Source organism: Nerophis lumbriciformis, linkage group LG20 (assembly GCF_033978685.3).
Source record: "Nerophis lumbriciformis linkage group LG20, RoL_Nlum_v2.1, whole genome shotgun sequence".
NCBI classification, from domain to species: Eukaryota; Metazoa; Chordata; class Actinopteri; order Syngnathiformes; family Syngnathidae; genus Nerophis; species Nerophis lumbriciformis.
Window position 1 is genome coordinate 32,510,553 of NC_084567.2, and position 25,611 is coordinate 32,536,163.

Below are 25,611 nucleotides of genomic sequence, written 5' to 3' on the forward strand. Positions count from 1 at the left end.
ACTGTTGCATTAGACCTCTCTGGGTTTTATGATGCATCCCAGCAATTTGCGCAAATTCAACCCATCCCTGGAAGTTATGAACAAGCTCGCCACTTTGTCTAACCACTGCCACTTTCCCGCAGATTTCTTCTATAGTCGTTATTCACCTATCAAATTTGTCCCTGGGTACTACTCCAACTACAAAACACAAAACCAGTGATGTTAGCACGTTGTGTAAATCGTAAATAAACACAGAATACAATGATTTGCAAATCCTTTTCAACCTATATTCAATTGAATAGACTGCAAAGACAAGATACTTAACACTCGAACTGAGAAACTTTGTTATTTTTGGCAAATATTAGCTCATTTGGAATTCGATGCCTGCAACTTGTTTGAAAAAAGCTGGCACAAGTGGCAAAAAAGTTGAGGAATGCTCGTCAAACACTTATTTGGAACATCCTACAGGTGAACAGGCTAATTGGGAACAGGTGGGTGCCATGATTGGGTATAAAAGCAGCTTCCATGAAATGCTCAGTCATTCACAAACAAGGATGGGGCGAGGGTAACCACTTTGTGAACAAATGTGTGAGCAAATTGTCGAACACTTTAAAGGGGAACATTATCACAATTTCAGAAGGGTTAAAACCATTAAAAATCAGTTCCCAGTGGCTTATTTTATTTTTCGAAGTTTTTTTCAAAATTTTACCCATCACGCAATATCCCTAAAAAAAGCTTCAAAGTACCTGATTTTAACCATCGTTATATACACACCCGTCCATTTTCCTGTGACGTCACATAGTGATGCCAACACAAACAAACATGGCGCATAGAACAGCAAGGTATAGCGACATTAGCTCGGATTCAGACTCGGATTTCAGCGGCTTAGCGATTCAACAGATTACGCATGTATTGAAACGGATGGTTGTAGTGTGGAGGCAGGTAGCGAAAACTAAATTGAAGAAGAAACTGAAGCTATTGAGCCATATCGGTTTGAACCGTATGCAAGCGAAACCGACGAAAACGACACGACAGCCAGCAACACGGGAGAAAGCGAGGACGAATTCGGCGATCGCCTTCTAACCAACGATTGGTATGTGTTTGTTTGGCATTAAAGGAAACTAACAACTATGAACTAGGTTTACAGCATATGAAATACATTGGGCAACAACATGCACTTTGAGAGTGCAGACAGCCCAGTTTTCATCAATTAATATATTCTGTAGACATACCCTCATCCGCTCTCTTTTCCTGAAAGCTGATCTGTCCAGTCCAGTTGGAAATGCATCTGCTTTGAGTGTCGCAGGACATCCACACATTCTTGCCATCTCTGTCGTCGCATAGCTTTCGTCGGTAAAGTGTGCGGAACAAACGTCCAATTTCTTGCCACTTTCGCATCTTTGGGCCACTGGTGCAACTTGAATCCGTCCCTGTTCGTGTTGTTACACCCTCCGACAACACACCGACGAGGCATGATGTCTCCAAGGTACGGAAAACAGTCGAAAAAACGGAAAATAACAGAGCTGATTTGACTCGGTGTTTGTAATGTGTTTGAGAAAATGGCGGATTGCTTCCCGATGTGACGTCACGTTGTGACGTCATCGCTCCGAGAGCGAATAATAGAAAGGCGTTTAATTTGCCAAAATTCACCCATTTAGAGTTCGGAAATCGGTTAAAAAAATATATGGTCTTTTTTCTGCAACATCAAGGTATATACTGACGCTTACCTAGGTCTGGTGATAATGTTCCCCTTTAAGAACATTTCTCAACGAGCTATTCCAAGCCATTTAGGGATTTCACCTTATAGGCTCCGTAATATCATCAAAAGAGATTCAGAGAATCTGGAGAAGCCGCTTACCACTGCACGTAAGCGGCATGCCCGTGACCTTTGATCCCTCAGGCGGTACTGCATCAAAAAGCGACATCAATGTATAAAGGATATCACCACATGGGCTCAGGAACACTGTCAGTAACTACAGTTTGTCGCTACAACTGTAAGTGCGAGTTAAAACTCTACTATGCAAAGCGAAAGCCATTTATCAACAACACCCAGAAACGGCCTGTTCAGATTGTCTTAGGAGACATTTGCCTCTCATTCAAGCAGACTTCACTCCACTGTAGCTTAACAACAGTAGTTTTGCCCCACAATACAGCATTGATTGATTGATTGAGACTTTTATTAGTAGGTTGCACAGTGAAGTACATATTCCGTACAATTGACCACTAAATGGTAACACCCGAAAAAGTTTTTCAACTTGTTTAAGTCGGGGTGCACTTAAATTGATTCATGATACAGATATGTACTATCAGATATATACTATCATCATAATACAGTCATCACACAAGATAATCACATTGAATTATTTACATTATTTACAATCCGGGGTGTGGAGGGGGGGTAGGTTTGGTTGTTATCATCAGTCATCAACAATTGAGAACAGAGAAATAGATATTGGAACAGTGTAGGTCTGACTTGGTAGGATATGGACAGCAAGTAGTGGGCAGAGAGAGAGAGAGAGAGAGAGAGAGAGAGAGAGAGAGAGAGAGAGACAGAGAGAGAGAGAGAGAGAGAGAGAGATCAGAAGGCATAACAAAAAGTATCTGCATTTGATTGTTTACATTTGATTATTACCAAATGTGTTAGTTTAGGGTTGTAGTTGCCTGGAGGTGAACTTTTATTGCGGTTTTGAAGGAGGATAGAGATGCACTTTCTTTTATACCTATTGGGAGCGCATTCCACATTGATGTGGCATAGAAAGAGAATGAGTTAAGACCTTTGTTAGTTCGGAATCTGGGTTTAACGTAGTTAGTGGAGCTCCTCCTGGTGTTGTGGTTATGGCGGTCATTTACGTTAAGGAAGTAGTTTGACATGTACTTCGGCAAAACTCTCCTTGTCTGAGCATTAATATCTATTATCATTAAATGAGCACCCATTTTTAGAGGAGGAAGATAGATACTTTGAAACCTCCACCATTCTCTCTGACTAGATCTGTCTTATACGAGTTTGTGACCATGAACTGATTGACTTTCTTCGGCAAATGTATTACAAAAAACTTACATCAAAATGTTTGAGGAAAAACTACTGTAAAATTAAACATTTAGGGCCGCAGCAATCTAAAAAGGTCCCGCAAAATCCTGAGTGGACTGTTTGATGGTTATGAAGACCTCAGGCTGCTCCAAGTCTGTCTGGTCCAGCATTGTACTTTGTATATTAGCTACTTGTGTGAGAAAATGTGTCTTTTAGCAAGACATTCTCAGGCCCCTTCTACACTAAGGTTATCCAGGGTAAATCCCACCTAACCTTATCCTTGTCCACACACTCACAATGGTCGTTTAAGAGCCCCTCCCACCATCCGTCACAACGCGACCTAGTACGCATGCGCGGAAAATGCGCACGTCAGAGTCACCTCCAGTGTTGATTTGTGTGCAAGTTCTCAAATTTAACTTATCTGAACAATACCCAGTGTTGTGGTATTTCAATTAACTAGAATCCAGTGTGCTGTGGGGCCCTATTGTAGTGAATCACACCTGAGCCATCATAAATTAATCAAATCTTTAATGGACAAGTGAAAGTAAACATTGTGATAAAGAACATTTCACATCAATCAATCTTGGGATCTAGATATCGGGTTAGGACACTCCTCACTCTTTTGCCTTCATCTTCATTGTCCATTCGTTTTTGGTGACTTCATATACTCTGGACCTAGACGTTGAGTCCGCGACATACCCTATTTTTCGGAGTATAAGTCGCTTCGGAGTATAAGTCGCACCGGCCGAAAATGCATAATAAAGAAGGAAAAAAACATATATAAGTCGCACTGGAGTATAAGTCGCATTTTTTGAGGAAATGTATTTGATAAAACCCAACACCAATTTAAAATAAATAAAGAATAGTGAACAACAGGCTGAATAAGTGTACGTTATCCATCCATCCATCCATCCATTTTCTACCGCTTATTCCCTTTTGGAGTCGCGGGGGGCGCTGGAGCCTATCTCAGCTACAATCGGGCGGAAGGCGGGGTACACCCTGGACAAGTCGCCACCTCATCGCAGGGCCAACATAGATAGACAGACAACATTCACACTCACATTCACACACTAGGGCCAATTTAGTGTTGCCAATCAACCTATCCCCAGGTGCATGTCTTTGGAGGTGGGAGGAAGCCGGAGTACCCGGAGGGAACCCACGCAGTCACGGGGAGAACATGCAAACTCCACACAGCAAGATCCCGAGCCCGGCCGGGATTGAACCCAAGACTACTCAGGACCTTCGTATTGTGAGGCAGATGCACTAACCCCTCTGCCACCGTGCTGCCCTTAGTCTCTTACGTGAATGAGCTAAATAATATTATTTGATATTTTACGGTAATGTGTTAATAATTTCACACATAAGTCGCTCCTGAGTATAAGTCGCACCCCCGGTCAAACTATGAAAAAAAACTGCGACTTATAGTTCGAAAAATACGGTACATGGCGGACAATAACTGATACAGTCTGCTTTGCTAGTCCAAAAGCATTTGTCGTTTTCCGTAGTCTTCCCTCGACGGCCAGGTAATACAAAGCACACTCTACCTTTTTTATCACATCCACAGGAGCCCGCATTCTTCTTGACTCTCCTTATACAAATGGAAGAAGTTTTCGGTAAGTAGGATCACAGCTAATCTGGACATTCGAAAGTTCCCTTGCCATCTGAGAAGTGTTGTATCCCAAATAGCTGCAATCGCTTTCTCTTAAGGTATTCATGTGGGATTTCCACAAGTGTCTGTACATACGAAAGGAGAGACACGGCATGTCTGGATGACTCGCTTTCATATTTCCAGTGGTTAGGTCCGAGTTACGAAACCGCTTAATTATGAACCTGGCTGTGGCGTGTTCTTTCTGATGTCACTTCCTGTGTGGGGCGTGGTCTTTCTGGCGTCACTTCCTCTCCGAACTCAGTTTGTAAACGGTCAATGAGTCCATACAAAGCTAAGAGCCGGAGATTCTAGAAATAGACGGCGCATTTACCCGTGTAAAAAAAATGTCCGAGGAGGGGGGACCTTAAACGATGGTTTAGTGTGGCTGAAACGGGGCTTAGGCTAAATAAATATTTGTTTAAGGGGTTATCCGGCTTAGTGTAGACATAGCCTAATATTGGCGGTCGTGGCTCATTTGCATGAGACACAGCCCTCCAAACCTTTGCTGCTCTGAACAGAGGTGTTGAGAAACGGGTTCTAATTTGTGATTTCTTGTGGTATTAATCCAAGAAGCATGTCACAGACATGTTATCGAGACCGGAAGTGTTTTAATCTGTGGTAATAACTGCATGTTATGAATCATTTCAGCAACCTCTTTTGTGAATGCATTACAGTAGGTATAGATTCCGATCAATGACTTTTAAAAATGAAAAACTAAAACTCATTAAGAAATAATGACAACAAGATTGAAGTCATCTGGCACAATCACATTTCAAACACAAGAGCACCACTCCAGTTTAGAGGACTCAACATCTGATTCAAATGTCTGCATCCGCTTCTGCAAAGTGTTATCACAGTCCAACTGCTTGAGTTCCGTTTGATCCAAATTAAATTAAAACAAAACAAAACTATTTATTACAATATGTTGGGTATTTCATTGGCGAAAAAAGAGCTGGAACTGGTAAATGGAAGCCTAAGGATGTGGCATCCTCATTTCTCCAGATATTCTGCAACTTAAATAGCTTCGAGGTCGTTAAGCACAACCAAAATGATTTCTTACATTAGGCCAGGAGTCGGCAACCTTTACCAGTCAAAGAGCCACTTTGATCAGTTTCACAAATTATAGAAAACAATGGGAGCCGCAAAATTTTTTGAAATTTAAAATGAAATAACACTGCATACACATTTTTTTTTTGCTTTGTGCTATGTATAAACCAGGGGTCTCAGACACGCGGCCCGCACCTTAATATGGAATTTGAATGCTGGTGCGGCACGCGGGTTTTATATGAATGGCGATTGTCAGCGTCATGCGGGCCGAGATGGTACAGCATATAGCACCCACTACAACCAGCGTGCCTGATCAGCCACATGTTGTGTGGGCTTCCGCTTGCTCACGAAAGTGACAGTAAGGCATACTTGCTCATCAACCACACAGGTTACACTGACGGTGGCGGTATAAAAAAAACTTTAACACTCTTACTAATAATGCGCCACACTGTGAACCCACACCAAACAAGAATGACAAATACGTTTCGGGAGAACATCTGCACTGTAACACAACATAAACACAACAGAACACATACCCAGAATCCCATGCAGCCCTAACTCTTCCGGGATACATTATACAACCCCGCTACCAAACCCCGTCCACCTCAACCGACGCACAGAGAGGGGGGGGTTGATGTTTGAGGGAGCAGGGTTGGGGTGGGGGCGGAGTTTGGTGGTAGCAGGGGTGTATAATGTAGCCCGGAAGAGTCAGGGCTGCATGGGATTCTGGGTATTTGTCCTGTTGTGTTTATGTTGTGTTACGGTGCAGATGTTCTCCCGAAATGTGTTTGTCATTCTTGTTTGGTGTGGGTTCACAGTGTGGCGCATTATTAGTAAGAGTGTTAAAGTTGTTTTATATGGTCACCGTCAGTGTAACCTGTGTGGCTGTTGACCAAGTATGCGTTGCTGTCACGTACGTGTGCAAGCAGAAGATGCATACTGTATAACAAGTGGTTGGGCTGGCACACTATTAATACAGATTGTAGAGGGCGTCAAATGTTGTACCATCATGGCACGCCCTTATTATAGATGTAAGGGTGAAAATCGGTGAATATTAATCCCGGGAGTTTTCTGCCAGAGTCATTGAATTCCGAAAGTCTCACGGGAAAATCGGGGGGTTCGGCAAGTAAGCTGCTGACCCGCATCAGAGTGATCAAAGAGCCGCATGCGGCTCCGGAGCCGCGGGTTGCCGACCCCTGCATTAGGCGCACCGGGTTATAAGGCGCACTGTCGAGTTTTGAGGAAATGAAAGGATTTTAAGTGCGCCTTATAGTCTGAAAAATACAGTATGTCTGGTTTTTTTTTTATTTTTGTTTTTTTATATTTAAAGTTGAGTTTTAGTGGTACAAAAAAATACTCATGTTTTGAAATTGATAATGAATCGTGTTATTAATTGTGATTTCAATGGCAATCAAAATAAACATGTGTGTCATAGTCATTCAGCTCTAATAGCCTTTTAAATTGAACTATTTCACTTCCAGATTCTGCCCTGCACTTTGGGTGTGCTGCATACAGCACATCCAAAATGCTACATTTGTATGCTAAAATGCAGCAACTGCTGTACTCTGATGCAGCCTGTTACAGTTGTGTTGTTTTTGTTCAAAGTGTGACAGCTGTCCAGTGATTATCTGTGAGACCATGCAGGCTCTCTAACTGCTCGCCACAGCATGACTGACCCATTAAACACACTCACAAACACACAAACACGCTTAACAAAACAAGGACCGGACCGTTTTTCTACTTCGTCGTTGAATACTGGGAGCGTCTCATATGTTTGTGCCGGTGTGTAGCTTGTCGACGAATACAAGCGGCGGACAAGTGTTTGAGAGTGTGTTTTTACCCACAAAGAGACACACATACTGCAGCTTTGCTTTGTTCTCTTGCCAAAAAATGTTAACTTACTTGAGCTTGGTTTCCTGCAGCGAAGCTTGTGCTTGGTACATACTGAATATGAACATCTTGCACACACACTGTTCTCAGTTCAATAGCAGTACAACAATGCAGCATGTTACTGTAGCTGGGATTCTGTTTGTTGGGTTCAATTAAATATGCTATCTGAGTCTGTTAATATGCTATATAGGGTGGTACGGTATACCGGTATTAGTTTAGTACTGCAATACTAATGAATCATATACGGTACTATACTATATCTGAAATGTACCGGTCTGCCACCCCACCTCCGTCGTCGTCACGTCGTGTCAATGCTGATTTACGAGCAGACGAGCATGTTCGGCAGCGCACAATCACAGAGTACTTACAAGCAGACACAGTGTGTAGACAGAAAAGAGAGAACGGACGCATTTTGGCTTAAGAACTAACGATAAAGGTGAAGTTATAACACTGAAACGCCCTCAGGAAGAGGTGCTTTAAGACATGGCTAGCTAGCTAGCGGCTAAAGTCCAGCCCCAGTCGGCAGTGTTTTAGCTAATCCTAAATCACTAATCCTGGCAACAAATAAAGTATGTTTCTTACAAGTATCATCCCTGCAGTACGAGGAATAGCTAAACTTGCTTCACTACACACCGTAGCTCACCGGCGTCAAAATGTAAACAAACGCCATTGGTGGCGTCATCTGTAATGATACCAAGTACAGTAGCGTATCTAGTCGATACTTCTATGATTACGTTGATGTTTTTTAGCATCACAACATCTTCTTTCGTTTAAAAAAAATGTATATTATGTTTATTGTCACTTTCAAAAGACAAACAAAATTGTGGCTAGTTGAGCAACAATCGTGTTCCCATGTTTAGTTTTTACAAATGTTTACTAATTGGTTTTTATCTAGTCTGCACTTTGTCTGTGTTATTATTATTATTGGCTTTTATCTAGTTTGCACTTTGTCTGTATTAATACTATTATCATTATTATCGACTCGTCTTTGCCTTATTCTATTTTTTTATTTTCCTATTTTAATGATGTTGGATCTGTATTGTTGTTGTTGTTGTTGTTGTTGTTGGGGACAAGTGTTGTAAATTAGCTTTGGCTACAAACACTATGATGCATACATTGGATAGCTGTTTCAGATCTCTATGTTTCTGTATCTGTCCCTATTTCAAATAAACCTTTATATACCGTATTTTTCGGAGTATAAGTCGCACCTGCCGAAAATGCATAATAAAGAAGGAAAAAAACATATATAAGTCGCACTGGAGCCCGACCAAACCAAGAAAAAAACTGCGACTTATAGTCCGAAAAATACAGTGTATATACATATATATATATATATATATATATACATATATATATATATATATATATATATATATATATATATGTATATATAAATACGTCCCTGGATACATGAGGACTTTGAATATGACCAATGTATGATCCTGTAATGACTTGGTATCGGATTGATACCCAAATACGTGGTTTCTTCCAAAACTAATCCATCCATCCATTTTCTACCGCTTATTCCCTTTGGGGTCGCGGGGGGCGCTGGAGCTCAGCTACAATCGGGCGGAAGGCGGCGTACACCCTGGACAAGTCGCCACCTCATCGCAGGGCCCAAAACTAATGTAAAGTATCAAAAAAAACAGAAGAATAAGTGATTATTACATTTTAACAGAAGTGTAGATAGAACGTGTTAAGAGAGAAAGTAAGCAGATATTAACAGTAAATTAACAAGTAGATGAATAATTCATTTTCTACCACTTGTCCTTCATAATTTTGACAGAATAATAGAATGGAAAATGACACAATATGTTACTGCATACATTAGCAGCTAAATTAGGAGCCTTTGTTTGCTTATTTACTAATAAAAGACAAGTTGTCTTGTATGTTCACTATTTTATTTAAAGACAAACTTGCAATAAGAAACATATGTTTAATGTACCCTAAAATGTGTTGTTAAAATAAAGCCAATATTGCAATTTTTTGAGGTCCTCTTTATTTAGAAAAGTACCGAAAAGTATCAAAATAATTTTGGTATTGGTACCGGGACAACACTAATGCTATATGAAGTTAATTCAGAAGACACATTTTCTGAGCGAAGACACGGACTTTCACTGTCGGTCAGCTGAAAAACATCATCCATGACCGAGGCAATGGTGATTTACCGTATAACACCACCTGCCAGCTGGAGCAACACCACTTCATTCACCGGTCAGGTATGTATTTATGGTCGTGCAATATTTATAGCAAATACGCTCTTCCTGTTTACCTTCTGTTTTAACATCTGTTTAGGTAGTCAATTATTTTGCGTGCCCATCTATTTGGTCTCACTTCAAAATGCGTGGAATTTAATGTCTTGCCATCGCCCTAATTCATAGCATGGATAATTGAATGTTGCATTAAGAAATACAATTGTGATCCCTTATTTGAACGCAAAAATGTTATCTGTCATTGAGCAGGTCAGTTCTGGTCTTACTACATCAACCGAAGCTGGCCGTTAAAAAAGTGCTTTGTACTTTGATGTGCATCTACATCAAGCCGACCTGATAAATGAACCATCATGTGCTGCCTGTCCCCCGGTCTGCCAGCTGACCTTGATTTTCATAGGTTTGAGCGAGCTGGCAGGGGCTCAGTCAGTCACCGGGTATCTAACCTGTGACTCGGAGAAAAAGAGATTCTCTCCCCATCGGCTAGTCGGAGGTGGAAATTCCCAGCTATCCGAAGAATGCAGCTCCGGTCTGATGTGCCGTGGCCCTTTCTCCCGTTTTACACTCATGCATACATAACGCAGGCATTAAGCGGCGTGCATGTCGGTGAGCATTTGTGCATGCATGCATGTGTGCGTGGACGTGCCACACATCGCTTGGCAGCTGTGCCCTTGTACATTAAAGTCAAGGGTTTATGACGTCGGAGCAAAAAACAAGTGGACTCAACCCGCATACAACATACGAATTCAAAAAACACCCATTTTCCTGTGTCAATAATGCGGACGAGATCTCATATTCATTTACTCGCGTTGAGATGAATTCAAAAAGCAACGGGAAAGAAAATTGATCATCGGTGTCACCTACCACTGACATCACCAGTTCCCCAGTCATTCATACTTGACAATGAGACGTCACTAATTATCTCCTAATGACCCTTTTCTCAAAATTAGCAACGACTAATTCGCCGGGATAAGAAATGTTCTCTAAGAATAAACATTGAATAATCACCTGATATGTTTGATGGGTTGTCCAATAAGACAAAAAAAAGATACATTGTCAATGTGCCTGAGATACATTTCTTTTTTTTTTTTTAAAAAGGCACTTTATATCAAAAAATATATCGTCGTCTGCAGTGTGTTTTTCTATTTTGAATAACAGGCTATTTTTATGTTGTGTTTTATTTCATTTGTTTACAAATGTGTATCTCTGACACAAAAAAAGCACAAAAAACAGAGGTAAACAAGGCAGCCAACTCAGTCCTTTGGCCTTTTAACCTATTTGTGTGTGTGTGCGTGTGTGTGTGTGCGTGTGTGTGTGTGTGTGTGTGTCCGGCCGAGGCGCCATGCACGCTGCAATGGTTCACACAGTAATCCTTCTGCATCAGATTATCTGACAGCGATGCTGCTGATACCGACACACACACACACACACACACACACACTCACACACACCAAACCTTAACAACACCCGAGGAAACCCCAGATGACCCATCCGACAAAGCGAGGTGGTATTTATCAAAAAATCAATAAGAAACGTCCGTGTATGGCAATGCCTACACGCTAAAATATATTATTTATAAATATACAATGCTCATATAATTAATTGTCATAACCATGCATCAGGTAAACCGTGTAAATAAATATGACCATTATTATTATTTCTTAATGGTTTCCCCACAACAAGAATGCCAGATAAAGTCAGAGGCCTGCACACACACACAAACACACACACACACACACACAAACACACACACACACACACACACCCACACACGTACACATTCAAATGTTTCTATTTATAAAGTTAAAATTGCATAACATGCTGTGCTGTGATTCCAACAAGCTAAGTGCCAGGATGATAGTGCACAGGACACTAACTTCACAATGACAAGCACATACACTCATCCCCCCCCCCAACCTTGTACCAAAATGTACAATTAAATAAAAGATACATTTAACAAAAAATATGTTATTCGTAGGAGAATATTCTTCCGGGCCCTGTTTGCGAAGCACTTCACAAAATAAATGTCTTACAATGTGAAATAAGTATCCACAAATGCATACAGTATGTATATAAATAATAATTATTTGAATGTAATTAAATCCATATTTTTGCAACAAATTGCAAAACATACAATTCAGTTTAATTAAAATTGTACGTGCATTAAAAAAAGTGTGCATTTTCTTAAGCATTCACATAGGGAATGAAATGGAAGCTTTTGGCCTTGGACTTGTACTAAATAGCTGAAATTGTGATTAAAGGGCAAAAATGCTACAAATAATATTATAAATCTTTATTTAAATTACATGTGTAATTCAAAGCTATTACAAAAAAAATATGTATGTGTGGATCATTCTGAGGAGCAATTGAAAATGAAAGAATACTGCTCAGACACGGCCTCAAAAGCACCGCCGACGTGATTTAAAGCGGGAAAAAAAAGTGTGCTTTTTGCGGAAGCTGCACGGTGACGCCGGACAGCAGGATTTTTGGCAGGCTGCTTCTGGACCCTCCTAATTAAAACTTACTGAATATTCAAATGTTGTGTTAGCATAACAATAGCTGGCCGGGCCGGCCCTCCTTTAAATGAGGCCTTTTGTTTTAAGCCCGAGCTTTCTGTTGCCTCATTAAGCTGCCGGAGCTTAAGTTAGCACGCTGACAGCCGCGAACCGAAGCACAGGCCCTGGCCCTCACCCTCCTCTTTCTCTCCTGGCATCTACTCCCCCCCCACCCCCACAGACACTCCCCACTCCAAAGCCCCAGTTCAGCCTGCTCAGTGTATGGTCTCTGCGGGCCGGGCTCACGGCTGCCGCAGCACATCCGTCCAGGCGTTTCTGTCTCTTCTCTCCAAACCCCGACAACTCTGGCCCACTTTACCCCCCCCCCCCCCTGGCTCCTTCACAACACACAAACCGGCCTCAACCACGCCGTACCCGAACCCCGACCTTGCAAAAACCTCCAAATACAAGAACACGAGACAAACAGCGTTTGGTTATCACACTGCTTTTCTGCATGTTTCTCTTTGCCAGCGGACATGGAGTGTAAACAAGCTGTGATACAGACAGGGAGAGTGAGACAGGGGGTAGGGGGGGAAAGTGTGGCTGGAAAGGAGCTTGGCACCGGATCAAGACCATCAACACAATGTGCCATCTAACAGCCAGTCACCAAACAAAGCGGTGCCACACCGAGCCCCGTGGCAGCGCCTTGCTGGAGAGCCATGGCTCCGGGTGAAGCTGCCGAGATAGAAAAAAAATGACGTCTCCGAGCTAAAAGCGGGTTTAAAAAATATATTCGGGAAGCCGTGGCCTGGTGTAGACCTCGGGGGTTTGAAGGGCTTGATGGAGGCCCGAAGACTCGCCAGGCGTGGAGCAGACAGAGGCAGACTGTTGGTGAGCGTTCAAACAACCGAGGCTTTGTTGAACACAGCACTGCCATCTCTTTTTAACATCCTCAGCAAAGGGAAGACCCTAAAATAATCCACTATCAGAATTCAAATAAAAGAGCAAGAACATAAGAATTTTTTTTTTTTAAACACCACATAATATTTTTTTGCTCTGAGAAAAATGTTACTTTTTGTTATATTTCAATTGGACATAATTATTTTCTTTTGGTTAATCAATGATCTAACGGCCTCATGGCCTTTTATTGAAATCAGTCCGAGTGCATAACAATTCCTATTTGGACGCGGATATCGATGCACTTTTTCGTGACCATCGCATCAAATGAATTTACTTTGAATGTCAGGAAGCAATCAGAAGTGGTGAAAAAAAGACTAACACTTCCCAAGCAGGTGAATCTGCAGAAAAAAATCATTTACACCTTGCACGTTGCTGCAAGAAACCTGTGAAATGTATCAACTCCATCTCCCACATTTATTTAAATGACTGGGGGTTTTTTTTAACAGGTGTGGGTCAAAGACAGGTTCATGAGAGGTCAAACACCTTGTAAAATTGTTTTGGTTTTTTTTTTACAAATAATTATGTAGCAACCAAATATTAAAACAGTTATTTCATTTAGTTGTTTACATTTTAGATCAAATCCATGATGCATTTAATGTATATAAAAAAAAAAAATTCAAGCAATTGCTAACAGCAAATATACAAAAGAACTTATACTGTTTTTAAGTATACTGTTTTTTTAAAAGGTGAGGGTCAAAGGTTCATGAGAGGTCAAACAACTTGTAAACTTGTTTTTTGGGTTGTTTTTTTTTTACAAATAATTATGTAGCAACCAAAAAATTAAAGTTATTTTAATTACTTGTTTACCTTTTAGATCAAATCCATGATGCATTTAATGTAAAACAAAATTCGAAATTTCAAGCAATTGCTAACAGCAAATATACAAAATAACTATCCGCGGTTGTTTTTTTTAACAGGTTAGGGTCAAAGACAGGTTCATGAGAGGTCAAACACCTGGTAAACTTGTTTTAATTTTTACAAATAATTATATAGCAACCAAAAACTAAAACCGTTATTTGAGTTACTTGTTTACCTTTTAGATCAAATCCATGATGCGTTTAATGTAAAACAAAATTCGAAATTTCAAAGCAATTGCTAACAGCAAATATACAAAATAACACTTATTTTTGGGTTTAAAGTGCAAATTGATATTCATGAACAACACATTTAAAACAATTTTAATAAATGGGAGGGAAAAAATTGGGAATTTAACACACGTCACTCCAGTTGACAGCTCCGAGTAAGGGTCTTATCTAGATGCATTCACGGCCATTTAAATAATTGGAAACACGTGACGGAGTGAAAGAGAAATGGGGCACAATTTTAGTGACAAAAAGTGTCATACGCTAAATTTACGTCAACTACCAGCAAACACCACGTTGGCGTATTTTCCCCACTCGTGTCCACATCCTGTCACATTCCCCACTCCTCTTAAACACAGCACGCACGTGAACGCGTCTCAATAAAGACGGCTGGAGGGGCCGAGGAAGAAGCCGCTAAAAGACGCGCTGGGATATGGAGCGTGAACGCAACACATGACAGAAGCCCGCTTACCGCCTTGCCATTGTAGTAGTACATCAGTGAGCTGCCAGTCATCCCCGGGATGGTGTAGGCGCAATACATCGTTCCTCTCCTCCGCCGGGGGAAAAAAAAAAAGAAAGGCTCGTCTCTCCCGCTCCCCTCTCTCGTTTTTTTGGGGGGGAATTTCGTTTGACTCGCTCTTCCGTCTTTTCGCCCAAGCCGAGTTTCGCCTTTCCTGTGGGCGCGCGCGCGCTAACTTTTTCCCTGGCTTGGCGGCGTCAAACTCTTCGCTCTTTTTTTTTTCTTCTTCCAGCCGATAATTCCTTCAGTTGCATTTCCCATATGGCCCCGATTCGAGGCGCGTGGAATATGCAAAGTAGGCGAGGAGAGAGAGAGAGAGCGCGCGGTGCCCCTCCTCTTCGCCGCCCTCCATGCGCGCGCACGCACGCTCACGCAGATGCTCGCGGACGCGCGCGCCGTCGCCGCCGCTCTTTGAACTTTGCCGACAGTGAAATATGGACGCCATCCCTCCTCGGCTTTGAACTGTTCACTTTTTCCACTCGCTTTATTTACTCCACTCATCCGGCCTTGTCCTTTTTTTTTTTCTTTTTTCTTTTCCACATTTTCTCCCCATTATTTAAATAGAGTTCCCTGGAGCCTCCTTTCTTGTCTCACCTACATTCTTTTTCACACTTTACCAGGTAAAGGGTTTGACAAGGGTGTCAAACGTACGGCCCGCGGGCCGGTTCAGGCCCGTGAACAGGTGTTATCCGTCCCGCACGATGAGTTTGCGAAGTATAAAAATAAGCGGAAATTTTTGAATGAAAGAAACTGCTGTTGTAAATGTGTCCACTAGATGTCGCAATAGCAATTTTTTGTATCTTTGATGCTGCATATGTAAAAAATCTAAACCTGTTCGTGGGCCTGAACTGGCCCGCGAACAGGTTTTATCCGTTCCGCGGGATAAGTTTGCGAAGTATAAAAATGAGCGGAAATTTTTTAATGAAAGAAACTGCTGCTCTAAATGTGTCCACTAGATGTCGCAATAACAATTCTTTGAATCTTTGATGCTACATATGTAAAAAATCTAAACCTGTTCGTGAGCCTGAACCGGCCCGCGAACAGGTTTTATCCGTCCCGCAGGATGAGTTTGCGAAGTATAAAAATTATAGGACATTTTTTAATTAAAGAAACTGCTGCTCTAAATGTGTCCACTAGATGTCGCAATAACAATTCTTTGTGTCTTTGATGCTACATATGTAAAAAATCTAAACCTGTTCGTGAGCCTGAACTGGCCCGCGAACAGGTTTTATCCGTCCCGCAGGATGAGTTTGCGAAGTATAAAAATTTGAGGAATTTTTTTAATGAAAGAAACTGCTGTTCTAAATGTGTCCACTAGATGTCGCAATAGCAATTTTTTGTATCTTTGATGCTACATATGTAAAAAATCTAAACCTGTTCGTGAGCCTGAACCGGCCCGCGAACAGGTTTTATCCGTCCCGCAGGATGAGTTTGCGAAGTATAAAAATTTGAGGAATTTTTTTAATGAAAGAAACTGCTGTTCTAAATGTGTCCACTAGATGTCGCTATAGCAATTTTTTGTATCTTTGATGCTACATATGTAAAACATCTAAACCTGTTCGTGGGCCTGAACCGGCCCGGGGACAGGTTTTATCCGTCCCGCGGGATGAGTTTGCGAAGTATAAAAATTAGAGGACATTTTTTTAATGAAAGAAACTGCCGTTCTAAATGTGTCCACTAGATGTCGCAATAGCAATTCTTTGTATCTTTGATGCTACATATGTAAAAAATCTAAACCTGTTCGTGGGCCTGAACCGGCCCGCGAACAGGTTTTATCCGTCCCGCAGGATGAGTTTGCGAAGTATAAAAATTATAGGAAATTTTTTAATGAAAGAAACTGCTGCTCTAAATGTGTCCACTAGATGTCGCAATAGCAATTCTTTGTATCTTTGATGCTACATATGTAAAAAATCTAAACCTGTTCGTGGGCCTGAACCGGCCCGCGAACAGGTTTTATCCGTCCCGCAGGATGAGTTTGCGAAGTATAAAAATGAGCAGACATTTTTGAATGAAAGAAACTGCTGTTCTAAATGTGTCCACTAGATGTCGCAATAACAATTCTTTGTGTCTTTGATGCTACATATGTAAAAAATCTAAACCTGTTCGTGGGCCTGAACAGGCCCGCGAACAGGTTTTATCCGTCCCGCGGGATGAGTTTGCGAAGTATAAAAATGAGCGGAAATTTTTGAATGAAAGAAACTGCTGCTCTAAATGTGTCCACTAGATGTCGCAATAGCAATTTTTTGTATCTTTGATGCTGCAAATGTAAAAAATCTAAACCTGTTCGTGAGCCTGAACCGGCCCGGGGACAGGTTTTATCAGTCCCGCAGGATGAGTTTGCGAAGTATAAAAATTTGAGGAATTTTTTTAATGAAAGAAACTGCTGTTCTAAATGTGTCCACTAGATGTCGCTATAGCAATTTTTTGTATCTTTGATGCTACATATGTAAAATATCTAAACCTGTTCGTGGGCCTGAACCGGCCCGGGGACAGGTTTTATCCGTCCCGCGGGATGAGTTTGCGAAGTATAAAAATGAGCGGAAATTTTTGAATGAAAGAAACTGCTGTTCTAAATGTGTCCACTAGATGTCGCAATAACAATTCTTTGTATCTTTGATGCTACATATGTAAAAAATCTAAACCTGTTCGTGGGCCTGAACCGGCCCGCGAACAGGTTTTATCCGTCCCGCAGGATGAGTTTGCGAAGTATAAAAATTATAGGAAATTTTTTAATGAAAGAAACTGCTGCTCTAAATGTGTCCACTAGATGTCGCAATAACAATTCTTTGTATCTTTGATGCTACATATGTAAAAAATCTAAACCTGTTCGTGAGCCTGAACCAGCCCTTGAACAGGTTTTATCCGTCCCGCAGGATGAGTTTGCGAAGTATAAAAATTTGAGGATTTTTTTTAATGAAAGAAACTGCTGTTCTAAATGTGTCCACTAGATGTCGCAATAGCAATTTTTTGTATCTTTGATGCTGCATATGTAAAAAATCTAAACCTGTTCGTGGGCCTGAACCGGCCCGCGGACAGGTTTTATCCGTCCCGCAGGATGAGTTTGCGAAGTATAAAAATTAGAGGAAATTTTTTAATGAAAGAAACTGCCGTTCTAAATGTGTCCACTAGATGTCGCAATAGCAATTCTTTGTATCTTTGATGCTACATATGTAAAAAATCTAAACTGTTCGTGAGCCTGAACCGGCCCGCGGACAGGTTTTATCCGTCCCGCGGGATGAGTTTGCGAAGTATAAAAATAAGCGGAAATTTTTGAATGAAAGAAACTGCTGTTCTAAAAGTGTCCACTAGATGTCGCAATAACAATTCTTTGTATCTTTGATGCTACATATGTAAAAAATCTAAACTTGTTCGCGGGCCGGTTCAGGCCCGCGGACAGGTTTTATCCGTTCCGCGGGATAAGTTTGCGAAGTATAAAAGTGAGCGGAAATGTTTTAATGAAAGAAACTGCTGTTCTAAATGTGTCCACTAGATGTCGCAATAACAATTCTCTGTATCTTTGATGCTACATATGTAAAAAATCTAAACCTGTTCGTGAGCCTGAACCGGCCCGCGAACAGGTTTTATCCGTCCCGCAGGATGAGTTTGCGAAGTATAAAAATTAGAGGAAATTTTTTAATGAAAGAAACTGCTGTTCTAAATGTGTCCACTAGATGTCGCAGTAGCAATTTTTTGTATCTTTGATGCTACATATGTAAAAAATCTAAACCTGTTCGTGGGCCTGAACCGGCCCGCGGACAGGTTTTATCCGTCCCGCGGGATGAGTTAGCGAAGTATAAAAATGAGCGGAAATTTTTGAATGAAAGAAACTGCTGTTCTAAATGTGTCCACTAGATGTCGCAATAACAATTCTTTGTATCTTTGATGCTACATATGTAAAAAATCTAAACCTGTTCGTGAGCCTGAACCGGCCCGCGAACAGGTTTTATCCGTCCCGCAGGATGAGTTTGCGAAGTATAAAAATTATAGGACATTTTTTAATGAAAGAAACTGCTGTTCTAAATGTGTCCACTAGATGTCGCAATAGCAATTTTTTGTATCTTTGATGCTACATATGTAAAAAATCTAAACCTGTTCGTGGGCCTGAACCGGCCTGCGGACAGGTTTTATCCGTCCCGCAGGATGAGTTTGCGAAGTATAAAAATTATAGGAAATTTTTTAATGAAAGAAACTGCTGTTCTAAATGTGTCCACTAGATGTCGCAATAGCAATTTTTTGTATCTTTGATGCTACATATGTAAAACATCTAAACCTGTTCGTGGGCCTGAACAGTGGACTTCGCAAACTCATCCTGCGGGACGGATAAAACCTGTTCGCGGGCCGGTTCAGGCCCACGAACATCCATCCATCCATCTTCTTCCGCTTATCCGAGGTCGGGTCGCGGGGGCAGCAGCTTAAGCAGGGAAGCCCAGACTTCCCTCTCCCCAGCCACTTCGTCCAGCTCTTCCTGTGGGACCCCGAGGCGTTCCCAGGCCAGCCGGGAGACATAGTCTTCCCAACGTGTCCTGGGTCTTCCCCGCGGCCTCCTACCGGTGGGACGTGCCCTAAACACCTCCCTAGGGAGGCGTTCGGGTGGCATCCTGACCAGATGCCCGAACCACCTCATCTGGCTCCTCTCGATGTGGAGGAGCAGCGGCTTTACTTTGAACCGGCCCGCGGACAGGTTTTATCCGTCCCGCAGGATGAGTTTGCGAAGTATAAAAATTTGAAGAATTTTTTTAATGAAAGAAACTGCTGTTCTAAATGTGTCCACTAGATGTCGCAATAGCAATTTTTTGTATCTTTGATGCTACATATGTAAAAAATCTAAACCTGTTCGTGAGCCTGAACCGGCCCGCGGACAGGTTTTATCCGTCCCGCGGGATGAGTTTGCGAAGTATAAAAATGAGCGGAAATTTTTGAATGAAGGAAACTGCTGTTCTAAAAGTGTCCACTAGATGTCGCAATAACAATTCTTTGTATCTTTGATGCTACATATGTAAAAAATCTAAACCTGTTCGTGAGCCTGAACCGGCCCGTGAACAGGTTTTATCCGTCCCGCAGGATGAGTTTGCGAAGTATAAAAATTTGAGGAATTTTTTTAATGAAAAAAACTGCTGTTCTAAATGTGTCCACTAGATGTCGCAATAGCAATTTTTTGTATCTTTGATGCTGCATATGTAAAAAATCTAAACCTGTTCGTGGGCCTGAACCGGCCCGCGGACAGGTTTTATCCGTCCTGCGGGATGAGTTTGCGAAGTATAAAAATTAGAGGAAATGTTTTTAATGAAAGAAACTGCCGTTCTAAATGTGTCCACTAGATGTCGCAATAGCAATTTTTTGTATCTTTGATGCTACATATGTAAAAAATCTAAACCTGTTCATGGGCCTGAACCGGCCCGCGGACAGGTTTTATCCGTCCCGCAGGATGAGTTTGCGAAGTATAAAAATTATAGGAATTTTTTTTAATGAAAGAAACTGCTGCTCTAAATGTGTCCACTAGATGTCGCAATAACAATTCTTTGTATCTTTGATACTACATATGTAAAAAATCTAAACCTGTTCGTGAGCCTGAACCGGCCCGCGAACAGGTTTTATCCGTCCCGCAGGATGAGTTTGCGAAGTATAAAAATTTGAGGAATTTTTTTATTGAAAGAAACTGCTGTTCTAAATGTGTCCACTAGATGTCGCAATAGCAATTTTTTGTATCTTTGATGCTACATATGTAAAAAATCTAAACCTGTTCGTGGGCCTGAACCGGCCCGCGGACAGGTTTTATCCGTCCCGCGGGATGAGTTTGCGAAGTATAAAAATGAGCGGAAATTTTTGAATGAAAGAAACTGCCGTTCTAAATGTGTCCACTAGATGTCACAATAACAATTCTTTGTATCTTTGATGCTACATATGTAAAAAAAAAAAAAAAAAAAACCACATAGTGCACCAGTCGAGGAAAATTAGCAAACTACATAAATAACATCCTGTCATTTTTTTTTTACGTTATTTTTTATCTTGATAGATTGATAATTAACACCAAATCAAATCAAATCAACTTTATTCATAAAGCACATTTAAAATTTACCACAGGGGTAGCCAACACCAATGTGTTGACTGATGAACATTACCACATAATTTATTAAGAAAGTATAAATAACAACAAAAAAAGGTAGAATGTTCTTAACCGCAACATGTCTATGTAGAAAAAACAACAACAACAACATTATAGGGGTGTAACGGTCCACAAAAATTTCGGTACGGTACATACCTCGGTTTAGAGGTCACGGTTCGGTTCATTTTCGGTACAGTAAGAAAACAACAAAATATACATTTTTGGGTTATTTATTTACCAAATTTGCAAAATCTTACACCAAAAATATTTTTCTCAGTGGAATATTTGATGTGAAGTAATCGGAACCTTGGATAGGTCAATAATTCATAATAACATTGATTTTGATTCAATATTATGTTTTGAGCAATGACAGTTTGAAAGGAAAAAAAACAGCTTTGTTTTATTAGTCAACATTGCAACTTTTTCTAAATTACATTTCACCTTTAAGCTTTTTTATTTCACTTTTGTTATGTTTTTGTTTATTTTAATAGTATTTTTAGAATGTGCCGTGGGCCTTTAAAACATTAGCTGTGGGCCGCAAATGGCCTCTTGGGCACACTTTTGACACCCCTGCTATAGATAATAAAAAATCAAATCCGATAAATCTATGGATAAAAAGCAGAGCCTGGCGACGCATGCGCGTTTATCATAACTCTCTCTCTCTCTCTCTGTCTCTGCCCCTCCCTCACCAATGCTGCTGCGCGCACAATTTGTTTTGTTTTTAACCCCTTCTTAACCCTGAACGTACATTGAAAATGCACACAACCCTAACTCTAAATGCCGGACATTTGAGGCATTTAAGAAACTCCGCCCTGACAGCTCCGCAAAAGAGGACATGTCCGGTGAAAAGAGGACGTATGGTCAGTCTATCGTAGCCCGTTAGCTGCTAGCATGCCGTGTGTGCATTGTTTACACAACGTGTGTTACGCTACTTAGTAGGTCCGTGTGGAAACTCGTTCGGTACACCCTCCGAAGCGAACCGGAACCCCCGTACCGAAACAGTTCGATACAAATACACGTACCGTTACACTCCTACAACATTATGATTTGTTCATTTTCAGAATGTTGTTTGTTCTATTTTTAAACAAAGAAAACAATCTGAAGTTGTCTTTATTTTTAAGTTAGCGTGCCGTGATTTTACCAGTCCGGACCACTTGGGAGTAGATTTTTATTCACGTGGCCCCCCCATCTAAAATGAGTTTGACACCCTTGCTTTACCTCCTTCTAAATCAGTGTTTTTCAACCTTTTTTGAGCCGAGGCACACCACCAGCAGAAATCATTAAAAAATTAAACTCGGTAGACAATAAAAAGTCGTTGTCGCAATTGTTGGATATGACTTTAAACCATAACCAAGCATGCATCAACATAGCTCTTGTCTCAAGGTAGGTGTACTGTCTCCACCTGTCACATCACGCCGTGACTTGGTTTGAGTTTTTTGCTGTTCTCCTGTGTGTAGTGTTTTAGTTCTTGTCTTGCGCTCCTATTTTGGTGGCTTTTCCTGTTTTGTCTGTATTTTCCTGTAGCAGTTTCATGTCTTCCTTTGAGCGCTATACCCCGCACCTGCTTTGTTTTAAGCAGTCAAAAACATTTAAGTTGTTGCTATTTTTTTTTGGATGGACATTGTTGATTGTCATGTCATGTACGGATGTACTTTGTAGACGCCGTCCGTCTCTGCTCCACACACTGTAAGTCTTTGCTGTCGTCCAGCATTCTGTTTGTTTACTTTGTAGCCGGTTCAGTTTTAGTTTCATTCTGCATAGCCTTCCCTAAGCTTTAATGTCTTTTCTTAGGGGCACTCACCTTTTGTTTATTTTTGGTTTAAGCATTAGATACCTTTTTACCTGAACACTGCCTCCCGCTGTCCTGTTCCCGACATTTACAAAGCAATTAGTTACCTGCTGCCACCTACTGATATGGAAGAGTATTACACGGTTACCCTGCCGAGTTCTAGACAGCACCGACACTCAACAACGGCACATTATTTGTAAATTATAATTACTGGTTTGCAAAAAATATTTTTAACCCAAATAGGTGAAACTACATAATCTCCCACGGCACACCAGACTGTATCTCACACTGCTCTAAATCACAGGTGTCAAACTCAAGGCCCCCCCGGGGGCCAAATCTGGCCCGCCACATTATTTTATGTGGCCCGCGAAAGCCTGGAAATAATATGCGTTAATAAAATGCTTAATCTTTTCTTACTAAATATATTTGTTCTTTCCCTTTTGACATTAAAAATAATGTACTGCATGCAATTGCATATGTTTTCAAATTCAATATTATCAAAATCAAAATATTTTATCATGCATTCCAAAAATATATATATTTTTTAAATAAAGATAAATACTGTACTTAAATATCTGCTTGACTTATGACTTCAAAACAAATTATCAATCAAATTGTAGACTGTAAATGGACAGTGACTTTTTTTACCGTAAAATCACCTTTGGTACTGTTTTTTTCCATATAGAGTAAGACACTAAAACATTAAAAAACAAACAAAAAAAAACAATAAAACAACAAGATTTTACGATTTAAAAAATTAAACCGGCAGCTATGTTACTTGAATTTTACCGCTAAAAACAGTGGTATTGTTTCTCCATTCCATTCCATTTATTACATTTTTTTATATGCTGTAAAAAAAAAACACTGTTTTTTTTGTAACTTTGTGGTGACTGAGCTGCCAGTTTTTAAAGTAATATTTTAATATTTTTTGCAGTTTATGTAAAAAAATATATTGTTAAAGTAATATATATATATATACACATGTATATTCATATTTTACTCATTGCTAAATGCGGCCCTCTGAGGGCAACCATAACTGCGATGTGGCCCTCAATGAAAACGAGTTTGACACCCCTGTTCTAAATCCTTCATTTCCTTTCCTCCTCTTTTTCTCACACTTTGACTTTCATTTCCTCATCATTTATATCTCATCCATTGTTTTCCTTTCTGTCTCCACACCTTGCAAACATCTACTTTTCCTTCCCTCCTTCCACATTTTCCCACAACCTTTTCTCCTTTCCTCTTTCCTTTACCTAATTTTCTCATTTTATAGTTTTCATAATTTATTTTCCTAATTATGTGAATGCTCCAAAGCATTCACACATATGGTTTTCTCCACCAAAATTAATATATTTATTATTATTCCTCTACTTCTTCCTCTCCAGATTGTGGCGCGCTCTACCTTCCACATTTTTCACCCTGATTCAAATCGTTCCAACTTCAAACTGTTCAGCATATTCGGGAATCGCGGGCTTTCCCTTGACAAATTCCCCAAATTCCCAGATTTCCCAGAATTCCGGGACATTTTTCCCATTTAAAATGAATTGGCCATTTTTCTAACTTCCACCATTTCCACATTTTTTAACCTATTCATACCATTCCACATTCAACACATTTCACCATCCTGGAAATCCAAACGACCCTTTTTCCAAGTTAAAAAAATTCCAGGACTTTCCAGAATTCCTGGTTTTCCAAAGCCCTGTGTGCAGAAAACCACAATGTCTTGTTCGAATATTATGTTAACATTTTTAAACTATAATATACAAAATACAATTATCCATGCTAAAATTAAGATTGTGAGGAAAAGCCAGTTAAAAATATATAAGTAAATAACTCTTAAAACTTGGGAAATTTCCTTAAAATATAATTTCAAATTTTGGCCAGTGTCACTGACTAATGGAATACAGAATGTACTATTTTCAATCTATTTAAATTCAATTTGGAAAACAAAAATGTGGTCTTTGTTTTCAAATATGGTTGTTTTTTACCAGAATTTCACAGCATTTTCCACAGAAAAATACCGTAATCAAAATGTACTGTAACATTACAACAAATGACTGTAAACATTAATATACCCTTATATTTCACAGCAACAGTTATTTCACAGTAAAATACGGTAGTCATAGTCCTCTGTTATATCACAACACCTTACCATCATTCAAACTGATTTGTCTCTTAAGGGGTTCCGTAGACTATGTTGCACAATTTTGTACAGTAGGTGGCAGTATTAACATTATAGAGTAATTACAATAGTAATTACAGTAATTTGTAATTTATAATGCCACTTTTTACAGTGTACCCACCAGGATGTCATGTCACCTGTTAACATTGGCTTATTCTTCTAATCTCAAACATCCAGTTACTAATTAAACAGGGAAGTTTTGATATTATCCACACTTTAACCATATATCTCCATAGCTTTATTTTGTCTCCCTGTTGGTGTATACCAGACCTGGGCAAAGTACAGCCCGCGGGCCACATGCGGCCCATTAAGATTTACAATCCGGCCCCCCGGACGTTCCACATAATTTTTTTTTTAGACCTTTAACATCAAAACTGTCGCCGCCATTATGATGTGCAGTGTTGTTTTTAAATTACCGTAAGTCTTGAACTATAGAAAGTATTTCAATGGTTGAATTATGCGCTTTTGGGTGTTATAAACATAGACATCTTATAATGGTACGCAGCGTCGACCGCTACTGCCTACTGGTGCTGACGAGATGCGAGGCCGCCATCTTGGAGTGGTGATCCACTCCACTCAGTGCAATTCATTTGGCAGGAGCAATCAACTGTCAGCGCATTTAATTCATCTTACCTCACTGAATACCACTGATTTTCACGCGTTTTTTTGTCATACGTG

At 40.4% G+C, this 25,611-nt stretch overlaps 1 protein-coding gene across 5 annotated transcripts in view; it reads right to left on the bottom strand.

The window, feature by feature from the left end:
* Positions 1 to 25,611, bottom strand: part of tcf4 (transcription factor 4) — a 563,422-nt gene that overhangs the window by 141,517 nt on the left and 396,294 nt on the right. For 2 of the 5 annotated variants that reach the window (XM_061980827.2, XM_061980826.2), the window contains exon 1: positions 14,812 to 15,572. The exons of the other annotated variants lie outside the window; for them this stretch is intronic. In XM_061980827.2, the coding sequence (XP_061836811.2) occupies positions 14,812 to 14,880 (69 nt within the window). In that variant the 5' untranslated portion in view covers positions 14,881 to 15,572. Of the gene's footprint in view, positions 1 to 14,811; positions 15,573 to 25,611 lie in introns of those variants that run through there. 5 annotated transcript variants of the gene reach the window in all.